Genomic DNA, 22,333 nt, shown 5'->3' with positions numbered 1-22,333 from the left:
AGTAGGCACAGCCATTTAAGTAAAACGTCATTCCGACCGACTCGGGGTGTTTGGATCCTGCCCGAGTTCCCAAGTCGAAGTACCGAGCTCAAGGGCCGTTTTATTGCACTTTTCTGATTCGTTCTATCGGATTTACCTGAGTTCCAAGGGAAATCAAATGCAGCATTAACCCTGAGCTGGGTGCGATGAAATACCCCTCTGGTCCTTCTTGAGCCTGCCAACTCCCACAATGAGGAAAACAAGTGATTCCTGCATGATCTCTGCAGCTCACCCACTGGTAAAATGGCGCTCCTACAGACTGTTCAGATTCAGCTACTGTCGTGACGTAACCAAAACCTCCTCTGAGCAGTGATAAGGGTTTTTGTGACACAATGTGACGCAGCGGTTGGACAAAACAGTGGACTATCACCTTGAATGGACTATTCCTGTAATCACTAGAGGAGATGATGACAAAAAAGCGACTTAGCTGCTTCGATAAGCGTTTGAAGTGTTTGCACTCCTCTGCTTCTGCTGCTGCTGTTGCTCTGGCTCTGCAGATATATACTGCTGGCGTGTTGTATAGAGCAGTGTTTTTCTGACTCACAATCACAATAGCCGCTTAAATAACCATGTGTTTTACTGTAATGTGCAGTTTTTGGCTGAAAACAATAACAAGAGTGTGTGGATAGTGTCTACAGACACACCAACTCATGAATATGCATGAGTAGGCCGCAAATCAGCTAATTTTTAGAATTGCTTTTCAGAGGCTAAAACTCTGGGAAACAGGCGAGTTTGGGAAAATAAACCTCAGATACTATGTTTTTGGGGTACTCAGAACAAATGGAGATGGGTGAAAAAAAGCATAATATGGGACCTTTAAATAACCGCACGACATTTTAGCGAGATTTGTTTTGGAGGCTGCACAAAATAGGGTCAAAAGATGAAAATGTCAAAAAGATAAAAAGTCTGTGACATTCAGCTTCCATCCATCCATCTTCAAACCTGCTAATTCCCGTTTATCAGGGTCGCGGGGGTCTGCCGGTGCCAATTCCTGGCTCTCATTGGGCGCTGGGCGGGGGTACACCATGGACAGGGCGCCAGTCCATCGCAGGGCGACATAGACAGACAACCACTCACTCTCTCAGTCACTCCTATGGGCAATTTAGAGACTCCAATCAACCTTACAGTCATGTTTTTGGATTGTGGGAGGAAGCCGGAGAACATGCAAACTCCACACAGAAAGGACCCAGGTGTCCACCCCAGGGCTTGAACCCAGGACCTTCTTGCTGTGAGGCGGATGTGCTAACCACTAATCCACGGGACATTCAGCTTATTAGTGTATATATATATATAAGTTGTTCACAAGTGCTAAAGAACCTTTTAGAAATAGCTGCCTGTTCTCTTCAGTTGTTGCATGTTCAGGCGTTCTGCTAAATAGGGAAGCACAATCCTTCATTTAATCAGCAAACGATGAGCTTCAAACCAACCGACTACAAGAGATGATTGACGTGTGAGTGTGTGTGATTGTGTGTGACAGCGACTTGGAACACCCTCTAATCCTCACTCCTCATGTACCATCTATGTTTCATTGTCAAAGCATCTCTGAATTATTGAAAAGTGCTATATACAGTGAATGTATGAGTTATTATCATTATTATTACTATTATTCTGCCTAAGACAAATCTTCATTCAGTGCATGTTTGATCACAACAGTGTGTGTTTGTGTGACTAAAGACTGGTGTCACAGTCACTCATATTAAAGTGAGCACAATAGAAGCTTTATTGAACAAAGGCCAATATGAGTGACTGTTTGACTGTTTGTCTATGGGATCAGTCAGAGTTGGTTTGTGGTTTGTTGACTATGTGGAAAGAAGTGTTTTCTTGGAGGTGACTTACGTATTATTGGCTCCTCTTGCTATGCATGCTGTTAGCATTCAACGCCATTTGGTTCGCCTCCAGTCAAGCTGTGGGCTGATGTGTGTGTGTGCGTGTGTGTGTGCGTGTGCGTGTGTGTGTGCGTGCACACGATTACCACTTCTCTCAGTTTGAGTCGGGCTTAAGTTTCAGTTTCATGATTAGAAACAGTTGTGGGAGAAAACTAAATAGCATTGTAGGTGTTGTAATTGAGAGATTTTGTCCTATTTACTGGTTAAAGCTGCTGGAGATAAGGAGGACAGTGATTGGCTTAACAACATTATTTCCTGTGATATTACCTCACTCCGCCAGAAATTCAGTTTAGGCCAGATATTTATTTTTCCATGTAACCCCCAAAATAAACGTCTGCTGCCGTTTTGCCGCAACTTTCAGTAAAAACACCGGCAATGTGGTGGGAAGTCACTTTGGCAGAGTTTTGGGGGCAAATACAAGAAAATACAGTAAGAATTAAGTAAATAAAACACTTCAATGCATCCGTCTACGGGACTCCACATCCCACAATGCAATGCACCAAATTTTTCCGACAATGTCATTAATACAATATTTACAATGGAGATCAAAACAAAAAAACAGTAGGCAGTAATTTCAACCTTTTGCTGGGAAAAAATATTTCTCAGTTAATTGTCTTCTTCCGGTCGAGTACGCGCATTCACGTCTGGACACCTGGGCGGGAAATCCGGACGCCGAATTGCAGTACAAAATGCATCATACAGTCTATTCAAGGCAATAGGGAGATATGTGTGTGGGCTCATTCTTTTGGGTTTTGAATGCTAACTTGTTACATGCCAACTTGTTACTGCTTTATTGTTGAATGCTGTGAAAGAACATACAGAGAAGAAAGATGTTTCACTCTTAATCGCTCTCTTTGACCCATTGTTAAGAGACTCTTCTTCAGATTTCTGCTTCTCTGCCTAGAGAAGTCTCTACTCCAGTTACTGTGGAAAACGAATCGCATCGCTAGAAGGAAGGTTGCTTGACATTGCGTCATTTACATTGATTATAAATGTAATCTAGTCACCAGAGTTGCTGAAGTCGCGTTTGGTGTGAAAGCACCCTTGGAGCGCTCTGCTCCGGTTCCCTGTGGGGGTGGGTCTTCCTCCGTGGGGGGGTCGGCCTGGTGTGGAGTCTCGATGCAGCCCTTTAGTGATGTTGATGCGTCTGTCAGCAGCTTCACCTTCACACTGCACACACTCAAGTGAAGTGTCAGCAGTGTTTTACAGCAGGCTGCTGCTGTGCTAAAAGGCCGCGCTGTGGTTCCCTGTTTCAGATTAAGTTAACGTTGTCTGTTAAAAGCTTCAACAGATGCGGCATTTTTACTGATTTATGGTACCATTTGCATGTCATGTTATTTTGAAGCCTGCTTAAATTTAATCAAACGTCACACACTTTTACAAGCCGTGCAAACGTCCTACCACAAGAAGCCATTTCTGTTGTAGGAGTTTTTTTTTTTTAAACTCTATCATCAGTTTCATAGTAATTATAAACAGTACAGTATTTTTTATATTATATAGTACCCTATTCCCTCCCCCCTCCCCAGGCTTGTAGGAACTTTTTAATGGAATAACCATTGTGAAACACGAACAAACTACAAACCTCTCACTCGTCATTTTTACATTAAAAAAAATAAAAAAACATTATATATATATATAATCCTGCCTTTGTAAGAATTATGACCTCATTTGAAGTATAACTGTTGAAAAGTGATATCTCATCCCACACTACACAGAAGCCACACAAAGTGATACTTAACTTTCAATGCTTCAATATTTGTCTTCCTTGGCTCTTCCTCTGTGGGTAATTCATTTCTTCAATAATGTGACTTCTTAATAGAACGTGGCTACAATTTTAATGAAGCTGTGTTAACTTGGTTTTATAACGGCAATAATTTGAAGCGATATGGTTTGCTTGTTTAGTTGGAATCCTCTAGAGAATTTAAAATAATCGTGCAATAACAGCAGTTAAAAGCAAACATAGTTAGCTCCTACTTTTCTCAAATACTGCATGGGATAAAGGGCGCTTTTATGACAGTAATAACCGTCAAAATGTAGAAGAAAGTTATTTTTAAAAGCCAGCCTTGCTGTGGTATTGTAGTGTTATTATGACTACAAACAGACTTGGATTACAGACTTAAGAATGATGTTAAAACTGATATCCAGATTTTTCGAGAAATCGATGTTCATTCATGATTCTTTTGAAATGCAAAAAAATACCTAACTAGTCTTTTACTATGGTCTATTGCCGGTGGTCATTCATATACATAAGTCCCTCCGTCCTATAGACCCCTATACAAATGGAAACGATCGCAGAGTGCGCCCAGCCAATAGGCTTTGGCTTCCTGTTTTTGAGACTGTCAATCAAAGTGAATGCAGTACTGTGCACGGAAACAAGGCCGCGTGTCACAACAGCAAACAGTTAAATATGATTTTGGCTCTTACCTGACCCATAAACCTATAGCAATGCAACCCCATGCAACCTTGTTATGTTCTGCAATGCGAGTGCAGAAAAGTAGAGGCGTGGCTTCTGGTAGATGGCAGAGGAAGGGGGAGGGAGTGAAGCTGATGAGGGTGGGACATTGAGAAGTCCTCTCAGAAACTTAGAATATCAGCTTTAACTTAAAGGTCCTGTATTATACAAGTTTTCACCCATCTCCATTTGTTCTAAGAACCTCAACAACATAGTATTTGAGGGTTATTTTTCCAAACTCGCCTGTTTTCTGGAGTTGTAGCCATCTGAAAAGTCATTTTCAGAGCGCTCCTAAAAGCAGGTCAGTTTTTGGGCCTTTATGCATATGCATGAGTGGGCGTGAACACACATGCTGCTTCAGCTTCGCATTGGGTTGTAAACCCATCAGATCATCCCATAAATGTGATACAAGGTGGTATAACGGCTACTAAAAGTGGAACTGATTGCAAGCACTTTATCTATATACTGGATTAGTTACATACTGAACGTAAAGACATTAACTGAGCTCACATTCTTATAGGGTAGGAGGAGCCAGGATTGTCAGGGGGAGGAGTTTTCGCGTTATGACGTCATAACGCGATAAAAATCAAACTCGTCCGTTTGGAGCTGACTTTTTACAAAATGTGGAATAACCAGGGAGGGAGGAAACAGAACTTTTTCAACTCTGACCCTCTGAATGAGGCTAAAAGAATGTATATGACTGTAGCAAAACCATTATGAAGTGAATTTTTCATAATACTTCACCTTTAAACATATTAAAAGTATATGATTTTACAATTTAAAGGATTGAGAAGCATCAGTTGCTTTAATTCATTCAGTGCCAGCCATTTTCAGATTTTCTGCCCCCCTCAGTGCCAGCCGTTTTTTGAGCATTTTTGACTGATTTTTAAAGACCTACAGAATATTTTCTACTATGACTATCTGAAATCTGATTCTGAAAGATTGAAGCCTCTACTTTCAACAATAACAAATTATTTGTTTCTGGCTCGTTTCGTTCTTTTGTAATCAGCCGTTGAATAGAGCAAGTTTTACACAATCTTCAGTTTCAGAGCGAAAAGCTGAGAAAAAAGCCTTATTCTAAAAAAAACCCCTGTCAGTGACCTTAAAGCTATTTTTTTTGCTTTAGTGACAACTCTAACATCTGAACATTGTTTCCTTATATAAAACAAAAAAAAACACTGAGACTGGGCTTTTGATGGCAAAATTATTATTATTTATCTATCTGGGTCAGAGTTGAATGGATTTCTTACTGTATTTTGGCGTTCCTCCAAGTTTCTCTCCCATCAGTCTGCACACACGCAACTTCCTCTTCCTCCCGGACATGCAGAGTGTCACTGCATTCCCTGTTTTTTTTATTGTTTTATCTCACCATCGCCACACTATCCATGAGTTACACACATGCTCTGGTTGAGTGTGCGCTGCTGTGAACGTCAACTCTGTACGTAGCACCATTTTCTGTCTCATAAACGCCTTTCCTCCTCTTCTTCTGAGCTCTGCTGAGCATGGATGATCTCTCATCCAAAGGTGCGCTCCGACCTCCTACGTGTCACCTATTATTTTGCTATCTGGCTCACAGGCTGGGGGTATTTTGTACCCCCAGCCCCGCCCCCCCACCTCCCGACACGCAGCGATGACCCGTTTAGCCATGTTTGTTGATGGTTTTATCTCACTATCTCAACATTATCAATAATCCACTCAGGTCCACACATGTTCTGTGTTAGTATGTGGAGCTGTGAGCTGCTGGATACGTCACAATATCACTCTGGAGCGCCATAATCTCACTCGTTCCTGCTTCTCCTCCCCAACTAATGGTAGCATCAGTGGCTAATCTCTCATTTAAAATTGTACTGCTGCCACTTTCAGGACACAGTTGGTCACTACAACACCCCACAGCTTAGATATTGATGAGGGACCTCTGCCAAGGTGTTTTCTAGTAATCCCCGTGAAAAAATGCAAATGATGAGTTATCTCGTCAATGGCACTGAGTGAGTTAAGTTTGTCTTTAAATCGTCTTTAGAGGGTACCTGTAGTGAAAATTTATACAACAAAAAATGTGTTTAATATATTACTAATAAACAGAATATGTGCACCTTTTTATTTAAAAAAAAAAAAAACATTAAAAGGACTTTTTATAACGATTTTATACCTTTGAGGATATGGAGAGTTGCCATTTTGGTCAGGATATGATGCACGTTAGTTGATTCCTGTTAGCTGTTACGAGGCAACAGTGTTCCATTGGTCCAGTTTCTGAACAATGGCAGAGGGTAAAAGCCAATGGTTGCTATAACAACAAGACAAAAACCCAGCAGAAACATTTCTTTTGCGTCTCTAAGCCAAATAACGACACTAAGTCAGAGTTATCCAGACGTTGGCTCTATAATATTGGAATGGGATGTTTCCATTCAGACCAAATTGGGTGGTATGTGAGGAGCACTTAAAGCCGAGCTGCTATTAACAGAATTTGCGAGCTAAGCTAATGGGCCCAAGGCAAGACAGAATTTCCTCACAGAAAGTCCTTGAATGCAGCTTGGAAGCGTACTTGTTCAGAGCACTACTACGTTTCTGCTGACAGGGGATGCTATAGGAGGCTACCAGGGCACTAACCGCATCCCTACCAGATTGTTCCTTCTTATTTTCTTGTGGCTAAATGATTAACTCTGTCAGGAGAACTTACCTGTTGGTTAGGGCACCATCAGCTGCTGATCCTCAGAGGTAGTGGAGCATCATCCTGTTAATGTACAGATCACTAGCCATATTTTTGCACTTCCAACATGCTGTAGACCATCTGAACTCTGTTGCCTCATATTACCTTCCGCCAGGTTATTTCCGAAACGTGGTTGGGAGGCCTGGTAAATTACTGAGTTCAAGTTTCTACTCAGCCATGGCTCGTTTCTGTTTGTAACAACGGCTCTGTCCGTTAAGCTAATTCTGCATGCTAAGTGGGTGCAGGGAGGCACACAATTAGTAGTTGCTGAGAAAGCTGATATTTATTCTACACTTCCCACAATGTAAACAGACCTGTTGCGCTTCTACCTCCCACAATGCACCATTTCTTTAAAGCGACAGGCCAGGCTGATCAACGAAAGGAGTCATATACTGACCAATATGTCAGCTCTTCATAATTTATGCCCCAAGGTATAAAATTGTTCTAAAAAGTCATTTTAATGTTTGTTTTTTGTTATTGTTTTTTTAAATAAAAAGGTGCACATGTTTTGTTTATTGGTAATACATTAAACACATTTTTGTTATATACATTTCCACTACAGGTACCTTTTAAATGCATTGACTCCGGTGTGGAGACGAGGCATGACTGTCTGTGCTGTTGTTGTGTTGTTCAGGTGACGTTCCGTACCAGGATCTACCACTGTAACATCAACAGTCAGGGTGTCATCTGTCTGGACATCCTGAAGGACAACTGGAGCCCCGCCCTCACCATCTCCAAGGTCCTGCTGTCCATCTGCTCCCTGCTCACTGACTGCAACCCTGGTGAGAGCTGCAACGCGCACACACAAATACAGTGCAGTGAAAAAATATTTGTCCTCTTCTTATTTACAGGTTTTCCTTTTGTTTATTTATCAGACTTAAATGTCTTGGATTATCAAACTAATATCTCACAAAAACAACCCAAGGAAATATAAAATGAAGTTTCTAAATTATTATTTTATTTATTGAGGGAAAGAAAAAATCCAAACCCATTTGAAAAAGTAAGTGCCCCCTGAACCTAATAACGGGCGGTGTCCCCCTTTGCAGCAAATCAAGTGTTTTGCAATAAATGATGACGAGATTTTCACATCAATGTGGAGGAATTTTGATCAACTCGTTTTCTCAAAATAGATTTAACTTTTACGCACGAACTGCCTGTTTAAGGTCACATTACAGCACCTGGATTGGATCGAATTTCTGACTTTCTGGAAGATTTTCTGGTAGGTCAGCAGAATTCATTATTTTATCAATGACAGCAAGTCATGATATTATTATGTATTAGAGTTGTCTTTAGTTTCCACAAGTCCTGTCCAAACATTCCTGTCTTCAACCTTTATTCTTTCATCAAAGCTCTTTTTGTTTCACCCCTTTGTAGCCTCATCATACCTTTGTATGTATAAAACTACTGCTACTGTTGATCTAACCTGCAGTACCTGATGGCTGAGGACTTTGGCTTCACCCCATGTCTGTTTACAGCAGAGTGACAATTTTGCTGTCCTTCCATCGGACAGCCACACACACACACACACACACATCATCATCATCATTCATCTTCGTCATCAGGAATTTTCCAAAACGTGCATCCATCTCACCTTGCAACGCATTAATAACACTGTATTTCACCTTGTGGCCCAAATGTTTCCTTGACTGTAAAGTCACGGAGGTTCTTGCACACTGTCCGTTTCCTCTTGCTTGGGTTGGTACCAGTTAATGGATCAGCTTCCTTCTCGAAGGATAGATAAAATAAAGAACATACACAAACACTATTGTATCTTTATATATATATTTTTTTTTCCCTTGTCTGCACATGCTGTCAAAGGTCAACACTACAAGAAGTGCAATCATTATGAGACAGCAATGCATGTTTTGTTATTGCAATAAAATAAATTGATTTAATTTATGGCTTAATTGTGACCATCACCAGCCCTCCCTAAGGAAGGGTAAGAAATCTTTTATTATAGGGAGGATAGAAAAAGGGAGAGCAGTGTTACACCTAAGGGGAGGGGGAGGGGAAAGGGAGCAGGGAGGAGAGACTCAAGATAGGAAATAAAAAGGGTGGGGAACAATAGATTGTTATACAGTGAGGGTGAGATGTGAAGTTGTAGAATATATTGTGCTTATTATGTTGTGTAATCAAGCCAGTAGAGTGACAAGTGTGAAGCTTAGCTATAATGGTGGTGGCTGTGGACAGGGGGAATGAGTGAATGGTAGTACCTAAAGGTATTTGGGATTAACGTGTCTAAAGTTAAGCCCAGTATGAGTTTTATCCCACATCCCAAGGCGTGCCAGTGCATTGTATACCAGTATATGTGCAAAAACCATTACCGCAAACCCAGGAACTGCCCCGGGCCCGCAGATGCAGCCAGGCCAGCAGAAAGAGTGGGGGCCAGGGAGCCCCAGGCCACCCCCCCATGGCCGAGCAACCCCCCAGACGCCCCCAAGATCCCAGGCCGAGAGGCAGCCACCGCCCCACACACACACATCCGAGGAAGCCCCAAGCAGCCGAGCACCCAGCGCATCACACCACCGACCCCAACCCCAAGGCCCCCCGCCAGCATCCCGCCCCCCCCCACCCACACCCAAGCACCCAACCCCCGAGGGGAGGGCCCAGAGAGCCCCCCGCCCGAGACCCCAGCAGAGGAGCCAAGGCCCACGCCCAGCAGACGGCCAGAGCCGCTGGCGCCCGCCGGCGGGCCCAGAGCCAGGTGGGACCGGACCCCAAGCCAGAAGGACCCCACCCGACAGGCCCAAATGTGTGAAGTTACCCACCACCCTGTTATGGTGCCTCTCCATTCCCCAGCCAGGGGACTCGGATGAGAAAATGCGGCCTGATCCGTTCTCTAACTGTGACACAGTTATTTATTTACTCTCCGTTCATTGACTGTTTACTGCAAGACCTGTGCACATGCCTCTGTGGAACCAAACAGTTTAGTCCACTGTGCTTGTCTCCAAGCCGTCTTTTTCTCATTCTTTTATATTTCCGGGTTATTGGGACAACTCTCCAATCCGTTGTGAACGCACACCAGCGTCATTTCACGTCATCACCAGTGTAACTGTACTGCTGTTCATACCCGTAGTAAAAGCACAAAATGTATCACACAATCTTTTCAAGGCAATAGGTAGAAATATGTGTGGGCTCATTCTCTCTGGTTTAGAGCGCTTCATCAACCATTAGCATTAAAATGAATTTTTTTTCAAATCCTGCATCCTTGAAAGTGAAGACAGCACTGATTATGAGTAGCTGCACAATTGTCTTGTCACCTGGCATTAATAATTCATTGTGTTCTTTTAGCCATCCACCTTTTATTCCACAAGTGTTATGAGAGCTAATATTGTAGGTTTTATGTTTTTAAAGCTGCTTTGTTTGTGCACAGCAAAATGTTGAGTGTCTTGTGGGATTTATGCTGCTCATTTAAGTTTTGTTTAAAGTCTTTATTTATTTTTTTACTGAATAAGCTTTTGTGTTAGATCAGATTGAATTAGCTGAACAAACTAATATTGTAGTTATTTTTATACATATTTATTTCTTTTGTAATATGATTACTGTTGGATTTGGTGATTTGATATAAATTATGTTATTATGTTATTATTATTAATAACATATTGGTTTGGTTACTTTATTGAATAATTTATGATATATTACAGTATTGCAGAGCAGTCTGATGCTGCATAAAGTGCCTGGTGTAAATGTGAGTTGAAATTATTCCAAGTTTATTGTGTGCGGGGGTGGGGGTGGGGTTGAGATGAAGCTGTCCCTCAGTCTGCTGGTCCTGGCCCAGAGACTCTGCAGCCTCCTCCCAGATTTCAGCAGACTGAAAAGGTTGTGTAGTGGGTGGGTGGGGTCACCCACAATACAGAGGGCTTTGTGGGTGAATGTAAATGTCCTGGAGGGAAGGGAGAGTGGAACCGACTACCTTTTCAGCAGCTCTCACTATGCGTTGGACGGACCTGCGGAAGAAAAATAACGACGCACCAAAAATTGACACATACCCCCCTCATTAAATTGGCCATATCTCAAAAAGTAGTCATCAGATCAAACTAAAAATTTACAGTGTGCCTATTGAATAATCATGGAATAATTAGTGAAAATTTCAGAATTTTTTGAGACGGAAGTGCGTGGGCCATTTGTTGAAATGACGTGGTTTCCAGTCTGTAGTGGTCGGTATCTTTTCAAAGTATTCCAAGGAAAGAGAAGAACTGATCTCCACAGATGCAGCATCTTCATACATAGTGTTGTTAACTGTCAGCATGGGCACTTCAGCTCCTTCCAATACAAACTAATCAATATTTAACCATCACGCCCCTGTAAAGCTTTCACTGAGACCACATTTTTAGGACCAATTAGAGCCATTACTGCTCTGCTCAGCTCAGCTCACGAGCAGAAGCCAACAAAGATTAGAGGAGTTCAACCGTTCTTTTATGGACCAGTAAATCTAACCCTACTGGTCCTGCAATAGTGCCAGTTCAGCTGATAAAAACAGGCCCAGTTAAAAACCAATGAGAGGTGATTTAAGAGAGGAATGAGTGATAAAGCTGTACACAACCTTTGATGAGAGGCAGATCAGTTTTTGGACGTCCTTTCTGTTCATATTCCCCACAGAATTTGGACCCCTTCCATTGCACTTTTTATATGGACTCCAACACTATAATACACATTAAATACAAGGTACAGATAATACAATACACAATTTATACAGGGGTCTTTATCCTATGCCTATGAATATGGACCCCCGATGAAATAAAATGCACTTGACAAGGAATTAATATATTGTATCATACTTTTCTCATATTGTATTTGAAATGAAATGTTTTTTGGCAGGAAATTGATTATTCCAGTGTGGAGAACAACACCTTTGATTGGAGTTTTCAGTGATATTTGGGAACTATGACAGCCATGAAATATGTCTGACAATCTGCCATTTTTTAATGAATTGTGTAGTTTTAACAACATTCCACAATTAGTGAGTAGCTGTGTAACTTTAGTTATGTTTTTAAATTATGATGATTTCAATTCAAATATTGGGGGTGGTTCCACATTCTATAGAGGGGGTCCATATTATACTGGGTAAATAGGAGAGCCCATATTCCATGCCAGAAAATGGGGTGGGGTCAATTACAGTTTAAGCGCCCTGCTCAAAGGCCCACAGAACCTGCGCTCCTTTAATTGTTAGGCCAGCACTGCTTGAACAGGAAGAGGATGGAATGACAGTTGATCAGCCAACATTCCTGCTGCTCAAAACCAAAGACAATGAGCCCACACACTTTTCTCCTTATTGCTTTGAACAGGCTCTGTGATGCTTTTTGTTCTGCTGTTACGGGGCCAAATTTCCCGCGCAGTTTTGCAGACGTGAAGTCAAATGACGCCAATGCACGTTCTTGACGGCTTGGACAGACATCCCACTGCCAAAAATACAGAAGAAGAAGAAGGTGATGGCTTGGAGACTGAAAGAAGACAGATGCATGTGCACAGGTCTTGCAGTAAACAGAACCACCCGGTTTGAGTGACGTCACTACCGCTGATATTTCCCCAATTTTTAATTTCTAATCACATGCTAATGTTTGTTAGCTAATGTTTCATTAGCTCTCTGTGAACGTCTGAAAGCATGTTTATCACTGCACTCATCAGTGAGTTAGTGACGTGCCTGCTTTGAAATATTGTTTTCTGCTGATACTAGTGTTTATTCTGTACAGTAAACCTCTTTAATTTATTATCAACGATGTGATAATGATGACATTAATTAGACATTTTTTAACTTCTAAGGATTCTTTCAGACAAGATGTTATTTTATTTTATGGACTTGATTTTAGTAACAGAACTCTTTGATTGGTTTAAATCTCATTACCTCCACAACCTGCAGGTTAGCTCCAGCTTTTTAAAGCTTCTTATTTACTACTATTACTTTGTTCAAGACAACGTAAGCTTTAAGTTTGTGATGTTTAATTTATTCACGATTATATTTTGTGTTAAATATAACAACTACACAACACATACAGGTTTTATGTCATTGTTTTAATTCCTTTCTAAAACATGCTGTAACAGTACAACAGGTGGAAGGATTTAAGCAGGTACTCTGAAAATTCAGTCTTAAATATGTGCTTCAAAACAAAAAAGTCAATTGTTAGTTGCAGCTCTAAAAGAAAGTGTGAGTGGCTGCCTCGCTGTTCTTGGAAGCCTTGTCGACAGTTTTTCTGATCTGCAGCTTTTAGTCACAAACAGAATGACTCGTGACAGCATTAGAACAGCCAATACTTATTCATGGCTATAAAATAAAGCAGCTCCCTTCAGATTGGTGCCCGTGGCAACTCAGACTTCCTGGTACATGTGAGGATCCATTCATCCAGAAATATGTGGCGTAGCCTGTAGAAGCCGTCATCGTCACAACCCCCGCAGAGGCGTGTTTGTGCTCCGTCAGCAGGAGGAACAGCCTCAAGGCGAGACTTCATCAGCTCTCTGAGGACGGACGACGGGTGTGATCGATAGCAGAGGGCGGGATGGATGCTGACGGACCAGATGTGCACGCTGTATAAATAAAGCAATGCGTCTTTTACAAGCCCAGCTGATTTACAGCTGTGTATTTCTCACTAGGACACCGATTAAGGCGTCTACAATGCTGTACGTCATCCGCTACATGTTTGACATCAAACTTGAGGAATGATGGAGCTCCGTTTTGTTGACTTATAGTTTTTTCAGTGGTTAATCTTGGGATAGACGGAGTGTGCATGGCGTTGAGAGGAGGTTATTATGGAATGTGTATCTACTGTGTATGTGTCCTACTCTACCTGCTTCTCCTGTTCATGTGACTGTGGGAAAGTGAGTGTTGCTTTAAGAACTGCTACATACTACGAGTGCTCTGCTGCATTTAGTAGTTTTGACCTTGAGCATGAAGACGTGTGTCAGGCTGAGAAAGAAATGCTGGGCGTTGTTGCTGCTGTGGTGACTATTGGTTTTATATGCATGAATAAAAGTAGCAAACTCTTCCCCGTTCTCAACCATAGTCCCTTGACTGTTTTACAAACAGCCTCCATTATCACTTCATCAATGTCGCTTTAATGGAATTGCATTGTGAAGAGACTGATGGAGCACAGGTATCAGTGACAGGTTGGGAGGAAACTAAAGTTTGAAACTAAAGTGGTGTCAAGCAAATCTCTGTCTTCCTTGTCTGGTGAAGAAACAAAATAAATCTAATGTAACTTTGCATTTTAACCACGTATCATAAATCGTCTTTGCATTGTTCTACGAAATTCCAAATCCCACAATGTAATGCACTAAACTTTTTCCAAAAGTTCAAGTTACATGACCTTTTGACAATGAACCAATTGTTATTGAATCCATCAAAAACAGTTTTGAGCGACAATTTCAACCTTCAACATTTGTTTGTGAATGCAGATGAAATTTCTTTGATTTATTGATCTGAGGCCAACACTGTCTTCATCTGTGTTAAAAAGATAGGGATCATCCCTAGCAGCTTTAAAATGGTAAACATTTAAAGTAGGGGTTGCAAGTGTTAAACATTTTGTATAGTTTAACAAGAAATTGGAATATGAAATAAGTTGAGCAGCTTTAATAGGAAAGCGAGTCATTAGATGATAGATATTTGTTTTTAGTCTATTTTACAGCTGATTTAGGACCCGAGATGCAAACAGAAAGCTAACACAAGAGGAAGGTTAACTTTTATTTGTTTTTATATTTCAGGCTCAGTAATTGTGATTAATTGTAATTTAACTTTAGTAATTGAGAACATAGTTGTAATTTACTTTCTGAGGATAAAAAAATATTGTCATTTTAGTTGTAATTGGAAAAAATGCTGGTCACTGTAATTATAACTTAATTCTAATTGAACATGGGTAATTGTAAAGGTAATTATTTATGAAAAATGTAATTGACCCTAACTCTGACCTCTACATATGCTCATACATTAGTGAGAACGTGTGACGGGCGTAAGAAAAAACAAATATTCAGTGATATATTGCAATATTTCACCGCACGTTTGTCGCATTGATCCAAAAAATGTTCAAATCGATTTTTAAAAATCATATTTATTAACAAAAAAAACATTTAATTGCGCTAAGATGTGCATAGGGGTCAGTGAACCACATCAGACCTTATTAAGCAACCTCACTCCTCAATGCATTTTAGCTGGAAGTTGATTGCATTTTATTTTCATAAAACATACTGGGAACTTTGATAGATGTGTGTGGTTACTTCGTTTGAAAGAGAATCAGCATCAGGAAGAGAGAGAAGAAAGAAGCTGGAATAATCGTCGGCTAACGGTGTCGCTGCTCTGAAGTGAAAAGCGGTGCCACCTGCTTCTGTTTTTAGTGCGTGTGTGTGTGTCTACATGTGCGCGTGTGCTCACCCCGCTGCTTTGTGCTTGTGTTGCAGCTGATCCTCTGGTTGGAAGCATCGCCACACAGTACCTGACCAACAGAGCTGAGCACGACAGGATAGCCAAGCAGTGGACCAAACGCTACGCCACATAGACTCTGAGACGCCCCCTGGCCCCACACACACATGCGCACACACACACACACACACACACACACACACACACACACACACACAAGCCTCCAACACCTCCCTACCTATGGAAGCACACCCTTCCCCCTCTGCACCCTGGCCCTTTGACCCCCTGAGATATGAACTGTTATCTGTTCCATGCTGACTTGAAAGCTTCTTTTTTATACCAAGAGTCTATTGGAATTGTATTTTCCAATACACTGAATGTTGATATGGTCATGAAAAGCTTTAACTGTTTTTGTTGCTGTCGATGTTGTTGTTGTTTTTTATTGTCACTGTATTGTTTATGTTTATGCCCTGGCCGGATTGTTTAGAAGTGTTTTCCATGTAATGTAACAATGTCGATGCAGAGCGAGCGCTCCTGGTTTTTCCTCCTCTCTGTCCCTGGTTTCAGCTCCTGGGTATTATGGTGATATCAGTGCATGGCAGTGGGATCTGTGTTCATGCTGTGGACTTGTCGTCACTGTGATTTTCTCGTCCCCAGCAGGCAGAGTCATGGCATGAGCGTGAGCCCATCCTTGTGGTCATGTAAGACGGTAGTGGTTAGGTTGCTGTACATATGATGCCTTGTGAGAAATACATACTCATCACAATTAAACACTGGCTGTTATGTGACCCCGCCCGGCTCCAGCTGTTATTTATACGTGTGTGTGTGCATGCGTGCGTGCACAACTAAAACACTAGATTAAAGTGACAGCAATGCCTTTGTGAGATTTTTTTACCAAAAAAAATAAGATGATTAAAGATAAAATTCCGCCCCTTCCGTGTGGTTCCCCTGCTGTCTTTGAGCCTGTCTCCAGCATGTTGTCCTCATTTAGGACTGTCACATTTTTCCGATATTTCGGCACTGGTGGCCAAGATGAAGCCCTCCTCTCGTTCATCTGATGTCCTTGCTTGTAGGCTCTTTCCAAAAAGGTTTGAGGTAATTGGCCCTAAGGTTACTAAAATGGTTAACCTCTGTCTACTGGTGTGTTTCCAAATGCTTTAAAACACGCAATAGTAAAGCCATTACTAAAAAAAAAAGCAGGTTTAGACCTTACGGACCTCAATAGTTTCAGGCCTATTTTTAAACTCCCGTTTCTGTCTAAGATCCTTGAGAAGATGGTCTGTGATCAGCTGACAATTTTCCTTGATCAAAGTATCATCCATGAGACGTTTCAGTCCGGTTTCTGTAAAAAACACTCTACAGAAACGGCCTTACTGAAAGTATCGGGATGTCTGCTGATTCTATAAATTGCACTGTTCTAGTTCTCTTGGATCTGTCCTCGGCCTTTGACACCATTGACCACCAGGTCCTGCTGAGAACATTGAGGAATCAAGTAGGACTGTCAGGGTCAGTTCTACAGTGGTTTTCCTCTTATTTATATGGACGTAGCTTTAGTGTGACAGTTAACCAAAAAAAGGTCAGAGTCAGCGGATTTGTTGTGTGGAGTCCCTCAAGGCTCTGTTTTGGGTCCTGTCTTATTTTTGTTGTATTTGATCCCCTTGGTAAAGATCATCCAAATGTTCAGTGATGTTTCTTACCACCTATTTCCTGATGATATCCAGCTTTACTGCTCCTTTAAACCGTCTGAGATGCAGAAGCTAAACTCCCTACTCCTTTGTTTAGTGGAAATGAAACTGGTTAAGCGATAACTTTCTGCAGCTAAATGCAGACAAAACAGAAACACTGATTATTACCCTGGTGACTCAATTGCAGGGATTAAACAGTACTTGGGTGACTTAGGCCAGTCTGCTAAATCAAGCCTGAGAAACTTGGGAGTTATCTTTGACAAAGACATGTCATTAGTGCAGCACTGTAAGTAGCAGATGAGGAACTGCTTCTTCCAACTAAGGGAAACATCTAAACTCAGGAAAATAGTGTCACAGAATGATTTGGAGCTCATCATTCATGCTTTTGTGTCTTCACATTTATTGTAATAGTTTATTTTCTTGTCTGAACAAGAAGAAGCTGTCTCGACTGCAATTAGTGCAAAACTCTGCAGCGAGAATTCTGACCCGGAAAAATAGGAGGACTCACTATCCCCTATTCTAAAATAACTCCATTGGCTGCCAGTGTATTTTAGGATACATTTTAAAACTCTGGTTCTCGCCTTTAGAGCCTTGCAGGGTCAGGCTCCTTCTTACATCAGTGATCTGATTCAGTCTTACACCCCTGCTCGGGCTCTTAGGTCTGTGGATCACAATCTGCTGATAGTTCCTCGCACTTGTTTTTGGACCAGAGGAGTCCAATCCTTCCAGGCTGTTGCTCCCAGGCTTTGGAACGAGCTTCCGGTCTTTCTGCGTACTACTGACTGTTGACACCTTTAAAAGCCAACGTAAGACCTTTTTTTACAAAGGAATGCGTATTATAATCTAATAATAATAATAATATATCTCTACAGTGGCCTATGTGGCCATACCAGCCTGTCATTGTCCGTCCTCAGAAGCTAAGCAGGTCTGGGTCTGGTTGTGTCCTTGGGCAAGACACTTCACCCACATTGCCAAGTATGAATGTACAGTAGTGTGTGAGTGAGTGTCGGTGGTGATCAGAGGGGCCGATGGTGCATTATGGCAGCCTCACTTCTGTCAGTCTGCCCCAGGGCAGGTGTGGGTACAATAGTAGCTTACCACCACTAAGTGTGTATACAGTGAAAGAATAATGACTTAATTTTGTAAAGCGCTTTGAGTGTCTATGATAAAGTGCTGTATAAAATCCAATGCATTATTATTATTATTACAGCGAAAAAATGAATAAATAAATTACAATGAAGTCTCGCGGGATGAGATTTCACAGGAGTTACGAGGCTCCAGCCAAAGCAACGGTCAGAAGCGCAATTATACTTTGTTGACATTTAGAAATATTGCTTTTATTTTGCGAAAATCTGTAATGGAAACCCAGGTACTGTTGGCTCCGCCTATGTCCCTTCGAAGAGTTGACGTCACGGGGTTAAGGAAAGGTGTTAGGAGAGGAGTAAGGAAAAGGCCATCAGGTTTGTTTTGACAATCAAACGCACTTCCACTAGGTGACGTAATAATCGGATGACAGTGAAGGTTAGTGACGTCTGTTGTGGTGAAAAAATTACAAATTTCCAAAAATGGACTAAAAGCACATTTATAACACTTTTTACTGATACAATCTCAAAATTACAAGTTTTGAATGTAAATCAAAGGAAAAGAGGCTACCAGGCTACAAGGAACAAAAATCAAACCTAAAGAACGTCACATTGAGAATGGTTGCTCACACTCATCTTCCACTCACAAATATGAATTATTTTGAATAAAACATAATGTGGCTAAAAATGTCTCTGATCCCTTTTTCTTGAACCACAGAGTGTCTGTTTTATATCAGTTATAATTTGATAATAAGTCATGTTATTTAAAGTTGTTCAAGGCAAATTATTGCATTGGTAACTTACATGACCTCCGTTACTTGTCGGTCATTGTGAGTTTCCGTAAGTAAGCGTTCGGGTGTGCGTGTCCCTTTAAATGTTGTCGCCGCAAGGAATTGTGGGTCAGCATTATCTCGTCTCCTTTGGTAAAGGATGCATCGGTGTTTCCTTAGCTAAATGAGGTAAAATAAAAAAAGGAAGCATTGAGCCTCTTTTCCTGAGCTTAAAGAGAACTCGGACGCTCTTCATCATGGCCACCACTTAAACACTTCCGGGTGGTCATCTTGGTAAGCACAAAACAGCAGCACGCATTCTTCACTATTTCTATTGGCCTGGACTCCACAAGGATGTAGCACAGTTCTGCCACAGTTGCCCTCAGTGCCAAATTACATCACCAAGAATGCCCTCCAGAGCTCCACTCCAAAACATGCCAATTATTGGAACTCCATTTGAACGTATAGGAATGGACATTGTTGGGCCTGTTGAAAGGAGTAAATCTGGATATCACTACATGCTAGTTTTGAGTGACTATGCTACCAAGTACCCAGAGGTCTTTCCATTGAAAAATATCAAGGCGAAAACTGTTGCTTTCTGCCTGGTACAGTTTTTTTCACGAGTTGGGTTTCCACGAGAAATATTGACAGATCAAGGCACTAACTATATGTCCACTCTGCTAAAACAGGTGTATCAGCTTCTTGGCATCAGACGTCTGAGGACTACACCATATCATCCTCAGACTGATGGGCTGACAGAGCGCTTTAATCAGACTTTAAAGCAGATGCTCCGGAAATTTGTCAACAACACGGGCACAGACTGGGACCAATGGCTGCCATACCTCCTGTTTGCCTACAGGGAGGTACCCCAGGCCTCCACAGGTCTCTCTCCATTTGAACTTCTGTATGGGCATGAGGTACGTGGACCACTCTCATTGCTCAGAGAGATCTGGGAGGAACAGGAGGGGAGGGGGGAACCTGTTAATGTGGTCTCATATGTTGTGCAGATGAGGGAGCGCCTGGAAAGGATGAGCGAACTGGCTCAAGCACAAATGAAGAAGCCCTAGCAGCAGCAGAAGTCCGAGTATGACCAGTCAGCTCGTGAGAGATCGTTCAGCCCTGGACAACAAGTTCTTGTGCTTCTGCCGAGTGAAAACAATAAGCTGCTGGCTAAATGGCAGGGGCCAGTTAAGGTGATCAAGAAGCTCAGTCTGACAACATATCAGGTTGAAGGTCCAGGACAGCGCCACTCAGATAAAGTGCTGCATATAAATTTACTGAAAGAGACCTGGAAAGAGTGTGATGCTAATTAGAGGAGTGGAAGAAGAGGAGGAGGTCGAAGAGCAATACCTGCCATCTGCAGCTTCTGGTCAGGACTTTGATTTAACATACCTCTCACAAGAACATAGAGGTCAGGTGAGCACACTTTGTAAAATGGATGTTTTTCAGCAAAACCCAGGAAGAACCGATATTGTTGAGCATGATATTGTACTCCAAGATTGTGCTACTGTTAAAAGACTCAGATACAGGATTCCTGAGCGCCTGCGGATCTCGTTAAAGAAGGAGGGTTGACCTAATGCTGTCCCTGGGGATCATTGAAGTTTCGAAAAGCGAGTAGTGTAAACCTGTGGTCCTGGTTCCAAAGAAGGATGGAAGCATAAGGTTTTGCGTAGACTTTAGGTACCTTAATTCTATATCACTCTTTGATTCCTATCCTACACCGAGAATTGATGACCTGCTTGAACAGCTTGGGAAGGCCAAATATCTGACAACTCTAGATCTCTCTAAAGGATATTGGCAGGTTCCCCGCACTGAGCGGTCCAGGAAATTGACCGCCTTCCGAACGCCATGGGGACTGTTCCAGTTCACGGTGATGCCCTTTGGATTACATGGTGCACCAGCAACCTTTCAGAGACTTATGGATCAGGTATGGATCAAGTTTTGCAGCAGCATATTTGGATGACATTGTCATTTACAGTTCAAGTTGGGAGGAGCATATGGACCACTTGCAAGCTGTTCTGGAGTGTTTGCAAGCATCTGGCCTTACTGTAAATCCAGCCAAGTGTGTCTTTGCAGCTTCCCAAACTGATTACCTAGGACATGTCATTGGGGGTGGAGTGCTGTGGCCGCAGGTAAACAAAATAAAGGCTTTGGAATCTTGTTCCCTGCCCCAGTCAAAGAAGCAGCTGCGCTCCTTTCTGGGGATGGCTGGCTTCTACCGTCGCTTCATTCCCCAGTTTTCTGCCCGGGCGGCAACTCTGACTGACCTGACAGGATCTCGGAATCCGAACCACATACAGTGGACAAGGGAAGCACTGGCAGCCTTTCAGGACATACGTCAATCACTGAGTAAGAATCCAGTTTTATATTCTCCAAATTTTGATGATCTCATAATTGTGCAAACTGATGCTTCTGAAAGAGGACTCGGAGATGTCCTCTTTCAGGGACCACAGCATGATCGCCACCCACTGGCCTACATTAGCAGGAAGTTGTTCCCCCGTGAGGTTCGATATTCAACGGTGGAAAAAGAAGCTCTCGCCATCAAGTGGGCCCTTGATTCTTTCCGATATTACCTTCTAGGCCATGAGTTTACCCTGGAGACGGACCACAAAGCCTTACAATGGCTCAAAAGGATGAAAGATACTAATGGGAGAATCACACGGTGGTATCTTGCCCTACAGCCTTTTTGCTTCTCCATTCAACACATCCCAGGAAAGGATAATGTAACAGAAGATTATCTCTCTCGCTGGGGTAGTGAGAGTCCTGAAGAGGGGGGGTGTGTGATGGCCGGGCCACACAGAGGTAACAAATCCTAAATCATTTGATGACTGACACTGACATAATTTTCTGTCCCTTTAAGAAGAACAGAGAGGTAGCGAAGGGCTGGCCTGGAGAGAGCTGGAGGCAGCCTTAAGTGGACCAGACCATTGCAGAGGGGGACTGGGGTTAAGGGGGCTGTGTTTGTCCCTTAGTTTGGGTTGTTTATCCCCTGTGTTTCTGCTTATTTATATTTGGTATGGTCCAAGCTGTATTTAAGTTGACTCCTGTCTCATTTGAGGAGGTCAGTTGGTTTGTGTTAGTTCTTTTTGCACATTCTATCTTAAAAATGTTACATTAAGTTGACCTCTTTTATTGTCCTGTGTTTGTCTGTGGCCAATAAAGCACCTTTTTTGAAATTTAAAGCTTTTGTCTCCTTGCCTCACTGCTTGGACCCTAACACCCATAATCAAGGCATTTTTAAAATTTCCCCCTAGTGGCAAGTCAGCAATAACCTTTAAAGCTGATACCCAGAGTTTCTGAGAAATCTATGTTTTGAAATGCGAAAAAATACCTAACTAGTATTTTACTATGGTCTACTGCCGGTGGCCATT

The 22,333-nt window shown here is 42.1% G+C and overlaps 1 protein-coding gene across 1 annotated transcript in view; it reads left to right on the top strand.

The window, feature by feature from the left end:
* The window catches only part of LOC114472062 (ubiquitin-conjugating enzyme E2 E2-like), a 90,719-nt gene extending 74,506 nt beyond the window's left edge, over positions 1–16,213 (top strand). Inside the window, exons 5-6 of the mRNA XM_028461136.1 lie at positions 7,716–7,863; positions 15,464–16,213. Of these exons, the coding sequence (XP_028316937.1) occupies positions 7,716–7,863; positions 15,464–15,561 (246 nt within the window). The 3' untranslated portion in view covers positions 15,562–16,213. The remainder of the gene's footprint in view (positions 1–7,715; positions 7,864–15,463) is intronic.
* The last annotated feature ends 6,120 nt before the right edge of the window (positions 16,214–22,333 follow it).

This window comes from Gouania willdenowi, chromosome 11 (genome assembly GCF_900634775.1).
Source record: "Gouania willdenowi chromosome 11, fGouWil2.1, whole genome shotgun sequence".
In the NCBI taxonomy this organism is placed as follows: domain Eukaryota; kingdom Metazoa; phylum Chordata; class Actinopteri; order Blenniiformes; family Gobiesocidae; genus Gouania; species Gouania willdenowi.
The sequence above is the reverse complement of the archived record's forward strand: the minus strand, read 5'-3'. Positions and strand labels throughout refer to the sequence as shown.